General features: G+C 38.4%; 1 protein-coding gene across 1 annotated transcript in view; it reads left to right on the top strand.

Moving 5' to 3' along the window:
- The window catches only part of LOC128660961 (cytochrome P450 7B1), a 484,560-nt gene that overhangs the window by 398,344 nt on the left and 61,877 nt on the right, over positions 1-24,339 (top strand). Inside the window, exon 5 of the mRNA XM_053715075.1 lies at positions 10,110-10,288. Coding sequence (XP_053571050.1) covers positions 10,110-10,288 — 179 coding nt within the window. The remainder of the gene's footprint in view (positions 1-10,109; positions 10,289-24,339) is intronic.

Below are 24,339 nucleotides of genomic sequence, written 5' to 3'. Positions count from 1 at the left end.
TGGCGCAGAGACCACAGGATGGTATACCGGGATTTTCTTGGCAATAGGATCAGATACTGCCCTTTCAGATCTACGTTCTCTTATCCTTCTATCAACAGTGATACATAAGGTCATGAGATTCTCCAAATCCAGAGGAACTGCACCACGGGCTAATTCATCTTTTAATGTTTCAGAAAGACCTGTTCTGAACTGATTTCTGAGAGCAGGTTCATTCCATTGGGTGTCTGGTGCCCATCTTTTAAAGTCCGTAATATATTCTTCTACTGCTCTTTTACCTTGTCGTAGGCTCCTAAGAGCAGTCTCAGCAGTATTCTGCTTATGATGGTCTTCATATAATAGAGACATGGCAGAGAAGAAGGCATCTAATGAATCTAATATGGGGTCATTGTTCTCATAGAAGGCGTTAGCCCAGGATTTAGGCTCTCCTCTGAGGTATGAGATGACCGTTAAAACTTTGACCCGATCAGATGTATAGGTTCGGGGTTTTAAAGAAAAGTACAAAGTGCAGGAGTTTTTAAATTCTCTAAACTGAGTCCTGTCACCAAATAATTTTTCAGGTGAAGATACAATTGGTTCAGGTGTTAATTCAATAGGAGCAGGTTTATTAGATAAGTGCTCATTAATAAACTTCCTAATGTGATCATTTTCAATTTTAATTTCTCTGAGGCCTTGTAGCATATGGTCCATGCTTTGTGCAAGGGAACCCACACGGTTTGTAAGTTCAGTGATATCCATGCTGTAGGATATATATAGAGGCTTGGTAATATGTTATGTTAGGTGTAAGTATTTGATATCCTAACTGCAGGACCACTCAGTCTCACACCAAACCTTTAGGTTCATTAGATGTAATCAAGAACCTAGTTTTTGCTCATAGATCTGAGGGTCACTGCTGCATGGATACAGAGTGAAAGAAATAAGATTTAAAGGTATAATATCCCGATTGCAATACCAGGTTGCAATATGCAGATATTTACAGAGATAGCAGATGAAATGTGAGAGTTAGATAAAGACAAGATTAAGAATGAGTAGGTAAGTGTCAGCCTCAAGAAACACAGGTTGCAACCAGGAAGTGTTTCAATATATAATAAGCAGGAGTGCTCTATAACAATTAATGATGTTTTTAGGCAACAGGCAGTCCTTAGTTAGTCTATAACGTTGTTAGTATTCATATAAACAGCAGACAGTCTTTTCACAGACAACAGTAAGATTATTTGATAATGCACATAGAATAGTTAAGCACAGTTCATCAAGCTGAATCGTTAGATGTTACAAGCGATCAGATAGTAACCGGTAGCTGTATTTGCATAAGCGTCACACTTTAAACAAGCAGAAAAGTCCTTCTAAGTTGTAAGTAAATTAAGGTATAATACGTTACCAACTTCAGAGAGTAAGGAATAGTAACGGTTACCGCAGCTTCAAGGTGAGTTGCTGTTAAGCACAGGAATAGTTTGTTTGCAGCCTGAGTGAGAGAGAGATCCGGAGACTTGCGATGACGTCAGACGCCGATTCACGGCTTCAATGTAGAAGCCGGGAGAAACTGAATTAACAAGTGAGAGATACTTTAGAGATTCCGGACAAAACAGAGAAACCTGGAATATGACGATCCAAAGTTGGAAAGCACACAGCAGTTGTAGTTGTTAGGAGTAAATTCCTTGGTTAGGAATATCAGCAAGGTGTCTTCGTTGTTGCTCAGCATATAGCTAAGTGAGTACAAATTACCAAGCATGGGTAGACTGGAGGAGGGGCCTTATATGGGGATGTCAATACCTGAACATCCTGATTTAAAGGGACAGGAACATAACAGCCTGTTACTCGTCGATCTATCTTAAGATGTGAAGAGCTTACTTATTCTGGTGTGAAGAGCGTGGTTTAGCCTGGCATAAGGTTAAGGCTGCCAGGATTCTTTCTTTTCTCCAGGAGGGTCTGGAGAAAGGCCTTTCTTCCAGGGACACAAAGAGCAAACAACCATAGCCCAGTAACGTATAGACAAGGGCAAAAAGATAAAGATTGATTGCACTTACAGGAAGGGAAGCACCTCCAGGTGCAGTAAAAACAGTCTGGGTCTTCACAGCCGCCCAGCTGACTGGTATCACCAAAAAAACAGCAGCATAAAAAGTTCCAGTATATCCAGCGATGGTGTATCAGTGTAATACACAACAATAGCAAGTGTGTAGTTAAAAAATGTTCTTTATTAAAAAAAAGTGACGCGTTTCTCAGCCTACAAGGGGCTGTTTCCTCAGGCTATGATACAAAATATTAAAATACACTTGCTATATAAAGGGTAACAAACATTATCTGATAGGTCAAACAATTAAACAGTCACACCTAAATGTGTTCACAATTGATTAGTTGGCATGGTAACGAAAGTAAGCCATGGCCTCACAGATGGAGTACAATATACATGTGATTCACAATTAATCAGTTGACATAACAACCAAAGCAAACAAAAGCTTCACATATACAGATAACAACAAATAGTGCAGCCCAAATTGGTATATATGAAAATAAAAATGTATATATATATATATATATATATATATATATATATATAATATATATATATATATATATAAAACCAAATATAGTGGTAAGTCCAGCACTTTCTTGGGTACCCCTTCACTGGGTATAGCTTCTAGTAGGTTTACCTTTGCAGTGCACGTTTGCCTTGGAGGCCTGCCATGCTCCCATATACAATTTCCAAAGTAGACAATGGCAACAGAACTTTTCTTTAAAACACTTCTTCTTTATTAAAGTAACATTTTAGGATAAAATACAGCGGCGTTTCGAGCCTCTTGGGCCCTTCCTCATGCGAAACGCTGCTGTATTCCAGCCTGCCCCATTAGCACTGATGGGTGCTTTATGTTTGTGAGTATATTTGTTATCCTGCACCTATTTATATCTGTTTTGGTGGTACTAGGCCATGGTGGCGCCTGTGTTCTTTTTCTGCAGATCACGACATACCAGGATTTGACCATCCTTTGACAGAGAGCTGCCTCATTTTGGATCATTTGGACTCTTATGTTTAGCTGGTTTAGGTTTTTTATTGGTTTTGTACACAGCTAGTAGGAAGCACCCCCTTTGGGTTTAGGTGTACGTCTGTACACCACTCTCTTTATTATAAGAAAGAGGCCTCTGTGGATCAGATTTGTAAGACGGCTACCTGGTCCTCATTACATACTTTTTCAAAATTCTAAAAATTTGATGTTTTTGCTTCGGCTGAAGCAGCTTTTGGGAGAAAGGTTTTACAGGCTGTGGTGCCCTCAGATTAGGTTCCGCATTTACTTTACCCCTCCAATTATCATTCAGTGTCCTCTTCAGCTTGGGTATAGTTTTCCCAACAGTAAGGAATGATGCCGTGGACTCTCCTCATATTAAGAAGGAAAAGATAAATTATGCTTACCTGATAATTTCATTTCCTTCTGTATGAGGAGAGTCCACAGCCCCCGCCCGTATACTCTGATTGGCGGACCAAAATTTGTTTTTCTCTTCTGGCACCATTTATACCCTGATATTTCTCCTACTGTTCCTTGTTCCCTTGACAGAATGACTGGGATATGAGGGAAGTAGGGGGAGTATTTAAGCCTTTGACTGGGGTGTCTTTGCCCCCTCCTGGTGGCCAGGTTCAGTATTTCCCAACAGTAAGGAATGATGCCATGGACTCTCCTCATACAGAAGGAAATACAATTATCAGTTAAGCATAATTTATGGGGTTTTTTCCTTTCTTTTTTTTTCAAGCGGACTAGTTTTATCCTCAGGTTAGAAAATTAGCTTTATAGAATAATGTAAAAAGCGTGTATATGTCTTATTTTAGATAAATCTATCCACATTAGTAAATATAGCCAAGTGGACAAAAATGATAAAATATGTGAGTAAAAAATATCTAGCATAAATATAAATGAAAATACTTATATATTTTATTTATAAATACAGGTATAAAAAACAGTTTTCTTACAGTCTGTTCAGTGATTTATTTTTTGATTAGGATGTAGCCAGTATACCCCTCAACAAACAAACGCCTAGATTTAGAGTTCTGCGTTAGCCGTCAAAACCAGCGTTAGGGGGTCCTAACGCTGGTTTTGGCCACCCGCTGGTATTTAGAGTCAGTCAGGAAAGGGTCTAACGCTCACTTTCCAGCCGCGACTTTTCCATACCGCAGATCCCCTTACGTCAATTGCGAATCCTATCTTTTCAATGGGATCTTTCTAACGCTGGTATTTAGAGTCTTGGCTGAAGTGAGCGTTAGAAATCTAACGACCAAACTCCAGCCGCAGAAAAAAGTCAGGAGTTAAGAGCTTTCTGGGCTAACGCCGGTTCATAAAGCCGCAATCTACATTATCCCTATGTACCCCTAATCTGCTGCCCCTAACATCGCCGACCCCTACATAATATTTATTACCCCCTAATCTGCCCCCCCCCAACGTCGCCGCTACCTACCTACAATTATTAACCCCTTATCTGCCGTCCTGACCTCACCACTACTATAATAAATGTATTAACCCCTAAACCGCCTCACTCCCGCCTCGCAAACCCTATAATAAATAGTATTAACCCCTAATCTGCCCTCCCTAACATCGCCGACACCTAACTTCAAGTATTAACCCCTAATCTGCCGACCGGACCTCGCCGCTACTCTAATAAATGTATTAACCCCTAAAGCTAAGTCTAACTCTAACCCTAACACCCCCTAAGTTAAATATAATTTAAATCTAACAAAATAAAATAATTCTTATCAAATAAATTAATCCTATTTAAAGCTAAATACTTACCTGTAAAATAAACCCTAATATAGCTACAATATAAATAATAATTATATTCTAGCTATTTTAGGATTAAATTTATTTTACAGGCAACTTTGTAGCAGCCAACTTTGTAGCAGCTGATCGGAACAGCCAATAGAATGCGAGCTCAATCTGATTGGCTGATTGGATCAGCCAATCCGATTAAACTTGAATCTGATTGGCTGATTCAATCAGCCAATCAGATTTTTCCTACCTTAATTCCGATTGGCTGATAGAATACTATCAGCCAATCGGAATTTGAGGGACGCCATCTTGGATGACGTCATTTAAAGGAACCTTCATTCGGACTTAGGACGTTGTTAGAAGAGGATGGATCCGCGTCGGCTGCTTCAAGATGGTCCCGCTCCGCGCCGGATGGAAGAAGATAGAAGATGCCGCTTGGATGAAGATGTTTTTCTTTGGGGCATGCCCCGCAAAAGGCCCTTTTAAGGGCTGGTAAGGTAAAAGAGCTGTTCAATTTTTATTTTAGAATAGGGTAGGGCATTTTTTTATTTTGGGGGGCTTTGTTATTTTTTTTAGGGGGCTTAGAGTAGGTGTAATTAGTTTAAAATTCTTGTAATCTTTTTTTATTTTTTGTAATTTAGTGTTTTTTTTTTTTAATTTAGTGGGTTTTTTTTTGTAATTTAGTTTAGTTGATATAATTGTAGGTAGTTTATTTAATTAATTTATTGATAGTGTAGTGTTAGGTTTATTTTACAGGTAATTTTGTAATTATTTTAACTAGGTAGCTATTAAATAGTTATTAACTATTTAATAGCTATTGTATCTGGTTAAAATAAATACAAAGTTGCCTGTAAAATAAATATTAATCCTAAAATAGCTACAATATAATTATTATTTATATTGTAGCTATATTAGGGTTTATTTTACAGGTAAGTATTTAGCTTTAAATAGGATTAATTTATTTAATAAGAATTATTTTATTTCGTTAGAATAAAATTATATTTAACTTAGGGGGGTGTTAGTGTTAGGGTTAGACTTAGCTTTAGGGGTTAATACATTTATTAGAGTAGCGGTGAGGTCCGGTCGGCAGATTAGAGGTTAATAATTGTAGGTAGGTGGCGGCGACGTTGGGGGTCGGCGGTGTTAGGGGCAGAAGATTAGGGGTACATAGGGATAACGTAGGTTGCGGCGGTGTACGGAGCGGCAGATTAGGGGTTAAAAATAATATGCAGGGGTCAGCGATAGCGGGGGCGGCAGATTAGGGGTTAATAAGTGTAATGCAGGGATCAGTGATAGCGGAGTCGGCAGATTAGGGGTTAATAAGTGTAAGGTTAGGGGTGTTTAGACTCGGGGTTCATGTTAGGGTGTTAGGTGCAGACTTAGGAAGTGTTTCCCCATAGGAAACAATGGGGCTGCGTTAGGAGCTGAACGCTGCTTTTTTGCAGGTGTTAGGTTTTTTTTCAGCTCAAACTGCCCCATTGTTTCCTATGGGGGAATCGTGCACGAGCACGTTTTTGAAGCTGGCCGCGTCCGTAAGCACCGCTGGTATTGAGAGTTGCAGTGGCGGTAAATATGCCTGTACGCTCCCTTTTTGGAGCCTAACGCAGCCCTTCTGAGAACTCTCAATACCAGCATTATTTAAAATGTGCGGGGGAAAAAAAAGCATGCGTAGCTAACGCACCCCTTAGTCCGCAGAACTCTAAATCTAGGCGAAAGCAAATTATACAACATCTCTTCATCTGTAGCTCAATGTAAATTAAAAGGGACAGTGAAGCAGGATTTAGATAAAGTATGCAGTTTCTAATTTTTTTCTGTCATCTAATTTTCTTCATTCTCTTTGTATCTTAAGCATAACTAGGTAGGCTCAGATGCACCAATACACTAATGAGAGCTAACTGCTTATTGGTGGCTGCACATATATGCCTCTTGTCATTGGCTCACTCCATGTGTTTAGCTAGCTCCCAGTACTGCATTGCTGCTCCTTCAACAAAGGATACCAAGAGAAAGGAGCAAATAAGTAAATAAGGAAATAATATGGTATGCTCTGTCTGAATGATGAAAGAAAACAAATGTGGAGTTCATGCCCCTTATAATATGTTTCAATTTACTTCTACTATCTAATTTGCTTAGTTATTTCGGTATATTTTGTTGAAAAGCATAACTAGACAGGCTCAGGAGCTGGTAGCTATATGCTGAGATTGGTGACTGCACATATTTCCCTCTTCTCATTGGCTTACTGAGGTGTTTAGCTAGCTCCCAGTAGTGCATTGCTGATTTAATAAAGATTACCAAGGGAATGAAGCAAAATTCATAATAGTAAACTGGAAAATTCCTTTACAAAAATCTTAAAATAAAAATGTTTCCTTTAATATAATGATTGTCACAAATAAATAGTACTTAGATCTAATGTTATAAAGAGGGATCTCAGTAGATTACTGCTTATACCTTCTTTTAGGTGTGGTAAGGTACAGCATTGTATTGCATTATATATATATATATATATATATATATATATATATGTGTGTGCGCGTGCGTGCGTGTGTGTTTGTGTGTATGTGGCTTTGTATGTGTGCGATACAAATGTTTCTGCCCCTGAATTTAATAGAATCACGGGAATTATTGTTTTATGTTTTTTATTTATTTTTTATTTTTTGTAATACACCTATTTGCATTTGTAAAGTGACAAAATGTTTTATCTGTTAGAAATTAATTCAATTGCTTACAGCGCTTGATAATGTTTTTGATTAAACTTACCTTGCAGTCAAAAGCCAAAGGCACTAATAATGATCTAATATTACCTGCATGGTCTTATTTTTATTGGGAGATTGACAGGATGATGTTTGGCCACCGTGTTGTATTTCAGCTGACAAGACTTTTCATTTTAACTCAATTTGCCTGCCTATCACAAGCTGGTGGCAGGCCAGACTCAAGTCACCCAGCCTTGCCTCAGCAGCTTGCTCTGTTTCTCATTAGTACGCATTTATTCAGTGGAAATTGGAAGACAAATGCTTGAAGGCATGTGAGCTATGTATAGCAAATAACATTTTAAGGCTGACTATTTATAAGAATATTGAAATGTTTTCTTTAAAAGAAAAAAAAAACAAATGAAAAGTCCATTTTGATCTAAATGTTTAAAGAGAATAGAGAGCATAAGTTAGTAGAAATCTAGTTTAGATATTACTACTACATGAAAATAAAATGAAGCACAAATATATCAATTCTCTTGCAGAGATTATGTCAGATGCAACCTGTTTTTTTGTAAACTAAAAGTTTAAGCATCAACTGCATAAGAAAGGGGAAAAAATGAGGGTCATGTTTATTTGCTGCCTGGTTATCCCTAGGTATTCTTTAAATTGCCTTGTTTGTTCGGCACTAGCACAGAAACAGATGTTACTCTACTGTGCAAGATAATTTACTGTACCTCATGGTGCAGAATGGAAAGCATCCTAAGCTTCCCAGCTGGTCTGTTAGTAGCACTTGCTGGTGTCTGCTGAACTATGTCAACTCCAAGAGAAGGCTGCAGGTTTATTTGTTATTTCTTTTTTTTCCCAGTGTATATCCTTGTACCCTCGCCTCTGTTTAGAATGCTGTCTTTTTTTTTTTTTTATGCTAGACAGCGGACCTAAATATATCCCATTGTTCTGTGTTGATCATTATGTGACTCATTACTTTTGTCATCTAATAATTATCGGCATGATCGCTCAGAGCTACAGCCAAGCTCGTCTTCTACACATAACTGGTACTGGAAGGTAAAACAGATTTGTCATTTATGATCTGACTGCTAAGCCCTACTTTGTGCTCTATTATTGTGATTAACTTCTGCATAAGATGTGCTTACCCAATTGTCATTTATGATACTGCATTGGGCACAAGCTGCCATGCTTCCTGGAATTGTGTCAACCAATACAATGTGACCGTGTTACCCAGGATGTAAAATGAAAACCTGCTTTTTTACAGTACAAGCAGCTTTAGAGTTTTTTTTTTTCTTCTTCTTATTTATCCTAGCATGATTCCTTAGGTAAATGTTTCTACATATGTCACCTACCATTTCTAAATATATACTCAAATTGTGTTATCTTAATATTTCTAAGGTTGCAGACAGTAGAGAAGTGGTGGCCGGACCATTGCTTTGCACTGTATAAAGTTTTTTTTTGTTGCCAGAGCGCTGCCAGTTGAAATTTATCGTGTCAGGTGCCTTGTGGCTATCCGCAGTAGAGGCCATATTCTGGAACCAGAGTTCTTTTCTGGCTTCGTCACCAACAAGCCGATTTGACTCTGCCTGATTATAGTAACGAAGGCAGTCCAAAAGAATATGCACAGACTCAGTGTACGTCACATTGAATCACAGCGCTGGCCACACAAAGCTGACCGCAGCCTCATTTCTTTAGACAAATCCACGCTTAAGGAAAAACCTCCTGCGAGCAAGCATCCAAGGCTACATTATTTGCTATGCATGCTGCAACAGATTTAATTTTTACTGAAAGAGCACTGTTATTATCTTTTTTCAGAGGCATTGTGTGTGCTGTAGAAATGCTGCCTTTGATAACTAACCTTTTGGTACAGGAGTTGCTGAAAGCTCAGTAAACATGTTGCTTGTATTTATTTTCCTAAATGATCACTTATTTTATAACTGGTTTAGGAATACTCCTCCATTTGCTCTATTTATTTATTTTTTATAAGAGGTATTATTAGAGAAAATCAGGCCACATTGCGAAAATGGTTACAAGCTAGAGGAAAATAGTCAGTTTTGATTACAAAAGGAGATATGCTGATTTAAACAAGAGCTACATGCTGATATGCATGCAGTGAAAATGATTTATGCAAATTATTCATAGTAATCCCATTGGGATTCCTCCTCAAACTGCCAGGATAAATTGCCGGAAATTAGCCATAAAATCTGTCGTGCTAGGAGCGAAAGGTGAAGGCCATTGGGAAAGCAAGGACATTCAGCTACTGTAGTGTGCTGTAATATGACTAGGAGTTATATATTATGTAAATAAAAATACATGTATCTGTCAATATATCAATATTAGTTAAAGCTCATATAAAATCCGTTATTTACAAGGAATAAGCAACTTTCACTGTACACTAATAATGCTTATACAAATACTAATGCTCATATCTTTAAAGAGACATTGCATTTGATATAGAAATCTTTGGTATTTATTTATGTTATATGTGCGGTTTGCTTGGTAAAATTCTGTCTGTCTGTTTTTTTGTGAGTTTTATTATTTATTGATCGTTATATGTAGAAATGAGACTATGATGCTTTCTGTGTAGTGTGAACAAAATCTAAGGTATGCATAAACACGTGAGCTGCAAATGTTAACTGTATCTTTTTATTTATTTTTTTCTTGCCAAAATCAGGAAGTGCTATAAATGAGACTTTTCGATTGTGCTCTGCTTCCATGAACATTCGTGTAGTCCAAGAGGATTTTCTTCTGGAGCTCGAGGGTAATCAGGCAGTCAGTCTAAGGAAAGGAGATTTTGTAGCCCTCTATCCTCCGACTTTGCACAAGGACCCTGAGGTCTATGAGGATCCAGAGGTAAATATTCAAATGGTGCTGATCAGACTTCAGGCAAACTGCAACAGCAGAGTCTTTTATAGTGCATACATTTCCTAATGTTGTTTCTTCTGCTGGAAATAATTCTCCTATATTCTGTTTCAGTTTAAAAGACCCTGCAGGTTAACTGCCTTGTGGCTTGAAGTTAAAAAAGTGATGTAACTGAATGCTGGTCCTTTCACAAAAGTTGACAATTGCACATTGAATCCCATAAACTTGAGGCTACATTTGTACTGTATTTGTACTAGATCATTTCATAGCTATAAAAATAATAGGGGGTGGCTTAAATAGGAAATAATAGCTAACAATTAGTTAAGTGCCCTGAAAACATTCCAGACTCCTCACAATTATGTAGCAGTAGTTTATTGCTGGGATAGATAGATATAGATAGATAGATAGATAGATAATGTATATATATATGTATATATATGTATATATATATATATATATATATATATATATACACAGGGAGTGCAGAATTATTAGGCAAGTTGTATTTTTGAGGATTAATTTTATTATTGAACAACAACCATGTTCTCAATGAACCCAAAAAACTCATTAATATCAAAGCTGAATAGTTTTGGAAGTAGTTTTTAGTTTGTTTTTAGTTTTAGCTATTTTAGGGGGGATATCTGTGTGTTGCAGGTGACTATTACTGTGCATAATTATTAGGCAACTTAACAAAAAACAAATATATACCCATTTCAATTATTTATTTTTACCAGTGAAACCAATATAACATCTCAACATTCACAAATATACATTTCTGACATTCAAAAACAAAACAAAAACAAATCAGTGACCAATATAGCCACCTTTCTTTGCAAGGACACTCAAAAGCCTGCCATCCATGGATTCTGTCAGTGTTTTGATCTGTTCACCATCAACATTGCGTGCAGCAGCAACCACAGCCTCCCAGACACTGTTCAGAGAGGTGTACTGTTTTTCCCTCCTTGTAAATCTCACATTTGATGATGGACCACAGGTTCTCAATGGGGTTCAGATCAAGTGAACAAGGAGGCCATGTCATTAGATTTTCTTCTTTTATACCCTTTCTTGCCAGCCACGCTGTGGAGTACTTGGACGCGTGTGATGGAGCATTGTCCTGCATGAAAATCATGTTTTTCTTGAAGGATGCAGACTTCTTCCTGTACCACTGCTTGAAGAAGGTGTCTTCCAGAAACTGGCAGTAGGACTGGGAGTTGAGCTTGACTCCATCCTCAACCCGAAAAGGCCCCACAAGCTCATCTTTGATGATACCAGCCCAAACCAGTACTCCACCTCCACCTTGCTGGCGTCTGAGTCGGACTGGAGCTCTCTGCCCTTTACCAATCCAGCCACGGGCCCATCCATCTGGCCCATCAAGACTCACTCTCATTTCATCAGTCCATAAAACCTTAGAAAAATCAGTCTTGAGATATTTCTTGGCCCAGTCTTGACGTTTCACCTTGTGTGTCTTGTTCAGTGGTGGTCGTCTTTCAGCCTTTCTTACCATGGCCATGTCTCTGAGTATTGCACACCTTGTGCTTTTGGGCACTCCAGTGATGTTGCAGCTCTGAAATATGGCCAAACTGGTGGCAAGTGGCAGCTTGGCAGCTGCACGCTTGACTTTTCTCAGTTCATGGGCAGTTATTTTGCGCCTTGGTTTTTCCACACGCTTCTTGCGACTCTGTTGACTATTTTGAATGAAACGCTTGATTGTTCGAAATAATAGCTAACAATATATATATATATATATATATGTGTATTTTTATATATATTTATACACACACAAACGTGTGTATGTGTAAACATAGCGTTTTTGCTATTAATTTTAAATATGATACTATTTACAGCTGAAAGCAGTTGTCATATCTCAGTTTTAAATAAAAGGAATTTAACTTAAATTGATGGTAAACAATGACTGTGTCAAACTTGCGGTCATATAGTAATTAAAAATTTAAAATGGACATTCATTCATGAAATCTTTTAAAACGCTTGTTTTTTGCAAATAATTACTTTTTAAATCCTTTAATTTACCCTCTGTTCCTCTGCCCGTATAATCGCCGCTTTGATTTTGAAAGTCAGATTTTTTGAACGTGCAATCAAAATCCAGGCCAGTCGGCGACTATAAAATAACCTAACACGCCCCTTGTTTGCTAAGCGCATGCGCTACATGTTAGATTGCAGGCTCATAATCTGATAACATGTAGCGGTGCACACGCGCAATATTTAATTTAGTGTATGTGAAATATTGTATCTTTAAGGTTGGAGCATCGCCTAATCTAAGGAATGTGTAAAAAAACAGTTGTTTTTAACGAATCAGCTGCTTTCCACATCATGTTGCATCAAATAAGGCAATTTATATATTTCGGCATTAGAAAATATTATTTATTTTAAACATTTGGAAATGTTTCTAATTATAAAATCAATTGCTAATTTGTAAAAAAAAACATTTCAATCGATGTACTGCTATACTCTATTAGACAATGGTTTCTATAGTTTGATTACGATTCCATGTATACTATTTACTTTCTTTTTTTCTAAAATATTTATAATCAAAATTTAGTCAATATATATAACGGTAAAGCGTTTTTGGAAATCAATGTAAAATATATATATTATATATATATATAATTCAAATTTTTATATTGTACAGATCAATGTATATTAGATAATATTAAATATATATTTTATTTATGTACACATTTGATTGTATTGTTTAAGAAATAGACACTCGCTTCAATTATAAGTTCTAAAAGCTTTTCAGTACGTCAGATTTCTATGATACAAAACGTTGCGCTAAGACGGATACAATGAATACAATACATTGTATACTATGTATTGTATATTAAATTCAACGCATGCACAAAGCGAGCCCTGAAGACCAAGATGCCCATATAATGACGTAGAGAGCAGGTGGATCCGCTCTCTTCTCGGATCGTTAACAGACCAGGAAGTAATTGTGGGGGCAGAGCAAGCAACGATAATGCTTAATAAGTAAAATCGAAATTTATAATCATACGTTTGAAATAATCAAATTAAAAAGTAGCGATTTAGGTTGTAGAAACATGAGGAATAAGACTGTAATTCAAAATAGCACAACATTTACCATCACTTTAAACATTAAAGTAAAAATAGTTTTCTTACCTTAAAATGGTTAAGCTTAAAATGTTTAATCTGGTATCAAACTAACTATTGCCTAGATTTAGAGTTTTGTCGGTAAAAAATCCGCATAGCTAACGCTGCTTTTTTTCCCCAGCGCACCCTTCAAACAACGCTGGTATTTAGAGTTGTCTGAGTGGCTGCGTTAGGCTCAGAAAAGGGTGTGTTGAGCCTAATTTAGCTCCACTTCAACCTTCAATACCAGCGTTGCTTACGGTAGCGGTAAGCTGGTAAAACGTTATCCCCATAGTTCAATCCGATTGGCTGATCCAATCAGCCAATCGTATTGAGCTTTGCATTTTATTGCTGTTCCGATCAGCCAATAGAATGCGAGCTCAATACGACTGGCTGATTGGATCAGCCAATCGGATTGATCTTCAATCTGATTGGCTGATTGCATCAGCCAATCAGATTTTTTCGACCTTAATTCCGATTGGCTGATAGAATTCTATCAGCCAATCGGAATTGAAGGGACGCCATCTTGGATGACGTCCCTTAAAGGACCTTCATTCGTCGGGAAGTCGTCGGTTGAAGAGGATGGCTCTGCGTTGGCTCCTTTGAAGATGGCTCCGCTCCGCTCTGGATGGATGAAGATTGAAGACGCCACCTGGATGAACACTTCTACCAGATGGAGGACCTCTTTTTGCCCCACTTGGATGAAGATTTCTACCGGATGAAGGACCTCCTCTGCGCACCTTGGATGAAGAATTTGGCTCGGCTGGGTGAAGACGACTCAAGGTAGGATGATCTTCAGAGGGTTAGAGATAGGTTTTTTTTTTTTAAGGGGGGTTTGGGTGGGTTAAAGTAGGGGTATGTGGGTGGTGGGTTGTAATGTTGGGGGGGTATTGTATTTTTATTTTTAGGTAAAAGAGCTGATTACTTTGGGGCAATGCCCCGCAAAAAGCCCTTTTAAGGGCTGGTAAAAGAGCTGATTACTTTTGTAGTTTAGAATTCTCTTTTTTTTTAGGATTAGGGTAGGGCATTTTTTTATTTTGGGGGGATTTTTTATTTTATTAGGGGGCTTAAATTAGGCGTAATTAGTTTAAATCTAGGCGTAAATTACAAAAAATAAAAAATAATTACAAGAAGTTTAGAGTTTAGCGGCCAAAGGGGTGCGTTAGCTACGCGTGTTTTTTTCCCTCACATCTTTTAAATAACGCTGTTATTTAGAGTTCTCTGAAGGGCTGCTTTAGGTTCCAAAAAGGGAGCGTACAGGCATATTTACCGCCACTTTAACTCTCAATACCAGCGTTGCTTACGGTAGCGGCTAGCTGGAAAAACGTGCTTATGCACGATTCCCCCATAGGAAACAATGGGGCAGTTTGGGCTGAAAAAAACCCTAACACCTGCAAAAAAGCAGCGTTAAGCTCCCAACGCAGCCCCATTGTTTCCTATGGGGAAACAGTTTCTAAGTCTGCACCTAACACCCTAACATGTACCCCGAGTCTAAACACCCCTAACCTTACACTTATTAACCCCTAATCTGCTGCCACCGCTATCGCTGATTCCTGCATTTTATTATTAACCCCTAATCTGCTGCTCCGGACACCGACGCAACCTACATTATACCTATGTACCCCTAATCTGCTGTCCACAACATCGCCGACACCTATAATTATATTTATTAACCCCTAATCTGCCGCCCCAACGTCGCCACTACCTTACCTACACTTATTAACCCCTAATCTGCTGACCGGACCTCGCCGCCACTATAATAAATGTATTAACCCCTAAACCGCCGCACTCCCGCCTCAAAAACCCTATAATAAATAGTATTAACCCCTAATCTGCCCTCCCTAACATCGGCGACACCTAAGTTAAAATATTAACCCCTAATCTGCCGACCGGACCTCGCCGCTACTCTTATAAATGTATTAACCCCTAAAGCTAACCCTAACCCTAACACCCCCCTAAGTTAAATATAATTTTTATCTAACAAAATAAATTAAATCTTATTAACTAAAGTATTCCTATTTAAAGCTAAATACTTACCTGTAAAATAAACCCTAATATAGCTACAATATAACAAATAATTATATTGTAGCTATTTTAGGATTTATATTTATTTTACAGGCAACTTTGTATTTATTTTAACTAGGTACAATAGCTATTAAATAGTTATTTACTATTTAATAGCTACCTAGTTAAAATAATTACAAAATTACCTGTAAAATAAATCCTAACCTAAGTTACAATTAAACCTTACACTACACTATTAATAAATAAATTAAATCAATTAACTACAAGTACCTACAATTAAATAAACTAAACTAAATTACAAAAAAATAACCACTAAATTACAAAAAATAAAAAAAAGATTACAAGAATTTTAAGCTAATTACACCTACTCTAAGCCCCCTTATAAAATAACAAAGCCCCCCAAAATTAAAAAATTCCCTACCCTAATCTAAATTAAAATAGTTAACAGCTCTATTACCTTACCAGCCCTTAAAAGGGCTTGTTGCGGGGCATGCCCCAAAGAAATCAGCTCTTTTGCATGTAAAAAAAAACACAATACCACCCCCCCAACATTACAACCCACCACCCACATACCCCTACTCTAACCCAAACCCCCCTTAAATAAACCTAACACTACCCCCCTGAAGATCTCCCTACCTTGAGTCGTCTTCACTCAGCCGAGCAGCGATGGACCAAAAGAAGACATCCGGAGCGGCAGAAGTCTTCATCCTATCCGGGGCAGAAGAGGACATCCGGACCGGCAAACATCTTCATCCAAGCGGCATCTTCATCCATCCGACGAGGAGCAGCTCCATCTTCAAGACCTCCGGCGCAGAACATCCTCTTCTACCGACGACTACCGACGAATGAAGGTTCCTTTAAGTGACGTCATCCAAGATGGCGTCCCTCGAATTCTGATTGGCTGATAGGATTCTATCAGCCAATCGGAATTAAGGTAGGAAAAATCTGATTGGCTGATTGAATCAGATTCAAGTTCAATCCGATTGGCTGATACAATCAGCCAATCAGATTGAGCTCACATTCTATTGGCTGATCGGAACAGCCAATAGAATGCAAGCTCAATCTGATTGGCTGATTGGATCAGCCAATCAGATTTTTCCTACCTTAATTCCGATTGGCTGATAGAATCCTATCAGCCAATCGGAATTCGGGGGACGCCATCTTGGATGACGTCACTTAAAGGAACCTTCATTCGTCGGTAGTCGTCGGTAGAAGAGGATGTTCCGCGCCGGAGGTCTTGAAGATGGAGCCGCTCCTCGTCGGATGGATGAAGATAGAAGATGCCGCTTGGATGAAGAAGTTTGCCGGTCTGGATGTCCTCTTCTGCCCGGATAGGATGAAGACTTCTGCCGCTCCGGATGTCTTCTTTTGGTCCATCGCTGCTCGGCTGTGTGAAGACGACTCAAGGTAGGGAAATCTTCAGGGGGGTAGTGTTAGATTTATTTAAGGGGGGTTTGGGTTAGAGTAGGGGTATGTGGGTGGTTGGGTTGTAATGTTGGGGGGCGGTATTGTGTTTTTTTTACAGGCAAAAGGTGTAATTAGCTGTAATTATCTTAGAATTCTTGTAATCTTTTTTATTTTTTGTAATTTAGTGGGGGGTTTTTGTAATTTAGTTTAGTTTATTTAATTGTAGGTACTTGTAGTTAATTGATTTAATTTATTTATTGATAGTGTAGTGTTAGGTTAATTGTAACTTAGGTTAGGATTTATTTTAAAGGTAATTTTGTAATTATTTTAACTAGGTAGCTATTAATAAGTTAATAACTATTTAATAGCTATTGTAACTAGTTAAAATAAATACAAAGTTGCCTGTAAAATAAATATAAATCCTAAAATAGCTACAATATAATTATTCGTTATATTGTAGCTATATTAGGGTTTATTTTACAGGTAAGTATTTAGCTTTAAATAGGAATACTTTAGTTAATAAGATTTAATTTATTTCGTTAGATTAAAATTATATTTAATTTAGGGGGGTGTTAGGGTTAGGCTTAGCTTTAGGGGTTAATACATTTATTAGAGTAGCGTTGAGGTCTGGTCGGTAGATTAGGGGTTAATACTTGAAGTTAGGTGTCGCCGATGTTAGGGAGGGCAGATTAGGGGTTAATACTATTTATTTATTATAGGGTTTTTGAGGCGGGAGTGAGGCGGTTTAGGGGTTAATACATTTATTATAGTGGCGGCAAGGTCCGGTCAGCAGATTAGGGGTTAATAAGTGTAGGTAAGGTAGCAGCGACGTTGGGGGAGGCAGATTAGGGGTTAATAAATATTATGTAGGTGTCAGCGATGTTAGGGGCAGCAGATTAGGGGTTCATAGGGATAATGTAGGTGGCGGCAGATGTGCGGGTCAGCAGATTAGGGGTTAATAAGTGTAGTTAGGTAGCGGCGACATTGGGGGGCAGATTAGGGGATAATAAATATATGTAGGTGTCGGCGATGTTAGGGGCAGCAGATTAGGGGTTCATAGGGATAATGTAGGTGGCGGCGGTGTGCGGTCGGCAGATTAGGGGTTAAAAAAATTTATTAGAGTGGCAGCGATGTGGGGGGGGCCTCGGTTTAGGGGTACATAGGTAGTTTATGGGTGTTAGTGTACTTTAGAGCACAGTAGTTAAGAGCTTTATAAACCGGCATTAGCCCAGAAAGCTCTTAACTACTGACTTTTTTTCTGCGGCTGGAGTCTTGTCGGTAGAGGGTCTACCGCTCACTTCAGCCAAGACTCTAAATACCGGCGTTAGGAAGATCCCATTTAAAAGATAGGATACGCAATTGGCGTAAGGGGATCTGCGGTATGGAAAAGTCGCGGCTTGGAAGTGAGCGTTAGACCCTTTCCTGACTGACTCTAAATACCAGCGGGCGGTAAAAGGCAGCGTTAGGAGCCCTTAACGCTGCTTTTGATGGCTAACGCAGAACTCTAAATCTAGGCGATCGTGTTGTTTTTTTTTTTGTATTATAGATTAGTTTATTTTATTGTATTTTAGTTTAGATAATTGTAGGTAATTTATTTAATTAGTTTAATGATAGTGTAGTGTTAGGTGTATTTGTAACTTAGGTTAGGATTTATTTTACAGGTAATTTTGTAGTTATTTTAACTAGGTAGCTATTAAATAGTTAACTAATAGCTATTGTACCTAGTTATAATAAATACAAAGTTGCCTGTAAAATAAATATAAATCCTAAAATAGCTACAATGTAATTATTAGTTATATTGTAGCTATATTAGGGTTTATTTTATAGGTAAGTATTTAGTTTTAAATAGGATTAATTTATTTAATTTTAGGAATATTATTTTGTTTAATTTAAATTATATTTAAGTTAGGGGGTGTTAGGGTTAGGTTTAAGGGTTAATAACTTTATTATAGTAGCGGCGACGTTGCGGGCGGGAGATTAGGGGTTAATAATTGTAGGTAGGTGGCGGCGATGTTAGGGAGGGCAGATTAGGAGTTAATAAAATGTATTCTAGTGTTTGCGAGGCGGGAGTGCGGCGGTTTAGGGGTTAATACATTTATTATAGTGGTGGCGAGGTCCGGTCGGCAGATTAGGGGTTAATAAGTGTAGGTAAGGTAGCGGCGACGTTGGGGGGGGAAGATTAGGGGTTAATAAATATAATATAGGGGTCGGCAATGTTAGCGGCAGCAGATTAGGGGTTCATAGGTATAATGTAGGTGGTGGCGGTGTCCGGTCGGCAGATTAGAGGTTAAAAATTTTTATTATAGTGGTGGCGATGTGGGGAGGCCTCGGTTTAGGGGTACATAGGTAGTTTATGGGTGTTAGTGTACTTTATAGCAACAGTAGTTAAGAGCTTTATATTCACCGCGTTAGCCCATAAAGCTCTTAACTACTGACTTTTTTGTCGTGTAGGGGAGTCTTGTCGGTAGAGGCTCTACCGCTCACTTCTCCCAAGACTCCAAATACCGGCGTTAGGCAGATCCCATAGAAAAGATAGGATACGCAATCGGCGTAAGGGGATCTGCGGTAGCCTGGAGTCACGGTAGGGAAGTGAGCGTTAGACCCTTTCCTGGCTGACTCTAAATACCAGCGGGCGGTAAAAAGCAGCGTTAGGAGCCCTTAACGCTGCTTTTGATGGCTAACGCCAAACTCTAAATCTAGGCGTATATTTGTACAAACTGGCTGGTAAAGACAAATCCCACTGTTCACTGTGCATCCACCAGAATGTAATACATTTTATAATTTCATTTTTTGGGTACAACAAAGGAAAAAAAATCTTTAATGCCCTTTAATATATATCCGAAGTTAAGAATAATTAGCCTTTTTTTTTTTTAATCCCCACCTGCATGCAAGCTTAAATCAATCAAGCTCTTTTTTTTATTTAAAATAAAAGAAATGTGGCAACAGATTGCATTGTGTATTGATTCTTAAAGGGACATAATACTCATATGCTAAATCACTTGAAACTGATGCAGTATAACTGTAAAAAGCTGACAGGAAATATCACCTGAACATCTCTATGTGAAAAGGGAAGATATTTTACCTTACAATATCCTCAGCTCAGCAGAGTAAGTCCTGTGTAAAAACGTATACTCAGCTGCAGCCCAGCTACAGGTAAAAAATAAATAAATGAAGAAATGAACAGCAGCCAATCAGCATCAACAGTGCTGAGGTCATGAACTCTTTTACTGTGATCTCATGAGATTTCACTTAACTCTCATGAGATTTCATAGTAAACTTCCTTTAAACTGAATAGGGAAATAAGATGAGAGTGCACGTAAGCTCGCCCCTTCCGCTGTCCCGGGACAGACATACTGATTTGCTGCTTAGAAGTCCTTTACAATGGGATGAGGCTGCTGAGAAACGTTTGAGGTAAAATATCTTTCTTTTTTACATAGAGATGTTCAGGTGATATTTTCTAGTCAGCTTTTTACAGCTATGCTGCATCACTTTCAAGTGTTTAAACATTGGGTATTATGGCCCTTTAATATAGCATTTTTGGAGGGGGCGGAGCCAACATCCAGTAAGGAAAGACGTGTATTCTGAGAGCTCCGTTAAGGAGAGAGATTTAAATCACCCTTTTGGGGACTAATGACCTAATACTTGGATCCCTAACTAGTCCCCTAACTATACCCAACCTCATTGGGCTTTATTCTGAGTAAAAAGGGAAGCAGTTTTGAGACGATCTAGAATACAAATTTCCAGGCCAAAGGGAAACAACATGGAGGCCGTTATGAAGTGGGAGCGCACAATGCAAATCGCTGTGTCGCAGCATTTTGAACAACTCCATAACGATATCAGAGCTGTGCTGTTTGCAATCACAGCTCATCCACCCATTTTGTCAGCGAAGTGTGCGGCACACTCCAAGAGCCCGATCACTAAACAACCTCCTGTGGAACAGACGACCGAGACAGAGCCCGATATGTCGCCTCCTAACCTGAGCCACATCGCATTGCAGCCTTTGACCCCTATGAGTGGGGATCCTGGGACCGGAGAGTCTGACATACGGGCTAGTCGAGAGAGCCGCACCTTGGCCACTCAGGAGGTGGGTGAAGTCTCGCCTACCAGGCCCGTGTCTTTTCGGTCTGCCATATGGACCGACAGATTGGCAACTTAGCTCCTATGTTACCGGCTGAAAGGCGCGGGATCTCTTAACTCCGCTATGAGCCTGGGCAGTTTTACTCTGATGGTCTGTTGCTCTGTCAAGGCCCTTATACAAGGGATGATGTCGGGAACTGTAGAGCTCCCGATGCGACAGAGAGAATTTTGGCCGGCAGTAGACAGGCCTGGGGAATTGGATAAGCACTGACTCGATGTTTACTACCTTTGCTAGCCCTGCCTGATTCAGGATACGTCTTGGACATTGACTTGGTGGTAAATGGAACTCATGATTATAATCTGAGACGCTTCTTTATACTAATAGCTATTGCTCTGAGAGCCTGATACTGGACTGCTTTATGTGCAACACAGAACCCTTTATTTTACTGACAGCATTCACTCGCATTTCTACTTGTATTATATTCCTGATTATATTATGCTCTGCTTACAGACACAGTTAAAGATGAGTCTGCTGGCATTACATTGCAATTGTATGTTAGAGGATGGGTCAGGAAAATTTACTGTCCTATATGTTCATGCAGAGATAGCTAGCATTGTGGTATTAGCAAGCTTGGTCTCCTTATTACAATATACCATGGGATGTCTCATATAACGGTTCATTGTCCTACTTCATTACTAAGATCTTTTTTATATACTGCTGATGTTAATATTGCGTATTAGATGGTGTGACTATTTCTTCCTCTCCAATACCCTATTTACTGTGTAGTTGCTTGTAACTATTTACCTAGGAGAATATTTCTAGTGTGTCTTACTATTTGTCCTCTCCTACCTACCCCCTTGACTTGTACCAAGCGGTATGCCTCCAGCGGCCGAGGTGGCATGTCTCCATAATCTAATTTTATATATACAGAAATACATGTTACAGGGGCTTCATTACATCATGATCATAAGGAAAGGTTTAAGTTGCCAGAGTTTTGTTCTAGTATTTGGATAATGTTCTATTGAAGTGGAGGGTATAAGTTATCACTATATATGCTTTAGCCTACAATCTATGCCTAGTGGACATTGAGGGAAGACAAATTTGTAGGGAGCTCATATTCAACTCATTTACTTATCACTCATCGTTTCAAACCCTAGTAGCCCTTGATATATATAGCAGCTACTATACTATCTTTATGTGAGTCTCTCCTACAGCTACAAAAACGCTATGCTAACAAAATGGTAAATGTTATTAGATCTTGACCTATTTCTCCCTATAACAACTATAGGACATTTGTTATTTTTTCTATAGATATAACTTACATCACTTAAAAAGTAGGGAAATTCAGAGCTTTCTGTTTATACCCCATTATTCAATGCAGACTCCAGTAATAACAGGGTGTGATTCACACCATTTATTTACAATCATACATCTATTTTCTCACACTATAAAAGTTGGGTTTTTATTGACACTAAATGTTAAATGATACACTTTGCCGTGATCAGGAGAACATTACTCTGGAGCTATATATCATGCATCCTCTTTTTGCTACCTTAGTATTTCTGTTCTTGCATCTTCATAACGTCTGTTAATCCTTAGCCTATAACTTATATTTTTTATTGCTCATTCACTACGAACATATATGGATACAAGATTATATGATTAGATACAGAGCATATTGAGTAAAAACCGTTCCACCTCCCAACCCACATCCGACATACACACCATTTATTCTAATTTTATTTCTCTACAACAAGTAGACTCCCCTGCCTTATTTTGACACATAAAGTTGTCATGCAGACCATCCTGGTCCATTTTAAGCGTCTCCACTACTGTGTGATAATAGTTCTGCTACTATGGCTATACAATCCAGTTCATACCGAGTAACACTCCAGATAATTTCCTAATCTAATCACTAGGTCACCTTACAGTGTTTTTAAGTCAAGTCCTCCTACCTCCCACTACCTTACCTGGATTAGCTTCTTTTTTATTAAGTCTTCTGTAAGTCATGGAGTACAAACCTACACCCTGTTGATGTTGATATAGAGGCACTACAATGTGCAGTTTACTATGGAGATTTAAAGAGTGCTTCTTACGCAGGCAGGTCCTGCATTATTACTGCTCCCACTTGCACCCTTCTCTTGTATTGCATGTCAGATAATCTCCATACCTTATGCAAATCTTGCTAACGTACAACTTTTTACCCCCCCCTGATTAGGTATTCCCCTACTCTTACCTATACTCAGTATTTAAATAACTTGCTATGCTATATTGATTACCTTCCCGCCCCCCTCCCACCATATAATATGCCTCTTAGCTTAAAAGGACTACCTAGGCGGTTTATTACCACCTCCCCCCCCCCCCTCACCATCATAATGGACCTCCTATTGTAGGAGAGCTAACTACGCGACTTGTCTTTTCTATGCCGCATCTTAACCACAGTTCTTTCCCAACCACATAGTATACCTCCAATCAATAACAACCTTTTTTTTTATATATCATGGAGCAGTCAATTATAGTTTACTGTAAGTACTCTTTTGGAAAGATAATTAGCATCATCGAAACTTAATCTATAAAACCTGAGGTCTAAGTAGTGAGATCCAAGAGTGGTCTCTCTTTTTTCCTTTACCTTCCCTCACTTTCATCTATTTTTTCATTATCTCCCCTATGTTCGGTCCCTTGTGAACCTCCAATGTTCATTTGAGAAGGTTTCCCTTTATATAGGCATTACAAACTAACTCTATTGTTCTGCTTAAGTTTTTAATTTTGTAACATGTTAAGAAAACTATATGTACGCCATTTTCGCTATATGCTTATGCTGTTTGTATGCCTTTTTTGAGTACCTCAATAAAAATTTAAGAAAAAAAAAATATAGCATTTTAGTTTTTCCCAAGTTTAATTATTTAAGATACATTCTTCATTAGCAGAAGAGACTAAATACAGTATATTGCAATATAAGTAATTGCAGACTTCACAGTGACATTTTTATTACACTGAAAGGTATATTGAAGGACAAAGTAGTCTATCAAGCTTATGAAAGTGAAGTATATACATAGTATTTCCTGTATGAAAACTGTTAAACAAAAGCTTTTTTAAATTTAAAACTAGAAGGAAATGCATGTTTGTGTGCAACTGTTACTTGCATATTAGTTGTTGACTGGCCAGGAGGGGCAATTCCCACTATTGTATTGGCTTACAGGGAAACACCACTCAAAACGTTAAAAAAAAAAATGTCGGGGGCGGAGCCTGGCCGCACTGGAATATGGCTGCTTAAGTGAAGAGCTCTGAAGCCCTAAGTCTAACAACCGCCTAAAATGTGCTATTAACCTATTTTAATTCCTAACAAGCGATGGCAGCTAGAAGAGCAACCCTGCTCAACCTAACATTAAAAATAACGCTCAGGGAGGGGTTCCTAATAGCACCT

The sequence above is a fragment of the Bombina bombina genome, chromosome 5, assembly GCF_027579735.1.
Source record: "Bombina bombina isolate aBomBom1 chromosome 5, aBomBom1.pri, whole genome shotgun sequence".
Lineage (NCBI taxonomy): Eukaryota > Metazoa > Chordata > Amphibia > Anura > Bombinatoridae > Bombina > Bombina bombina.
This window is presented reverse-complemented; position numbering and strand designations above follow the sequence as displayed.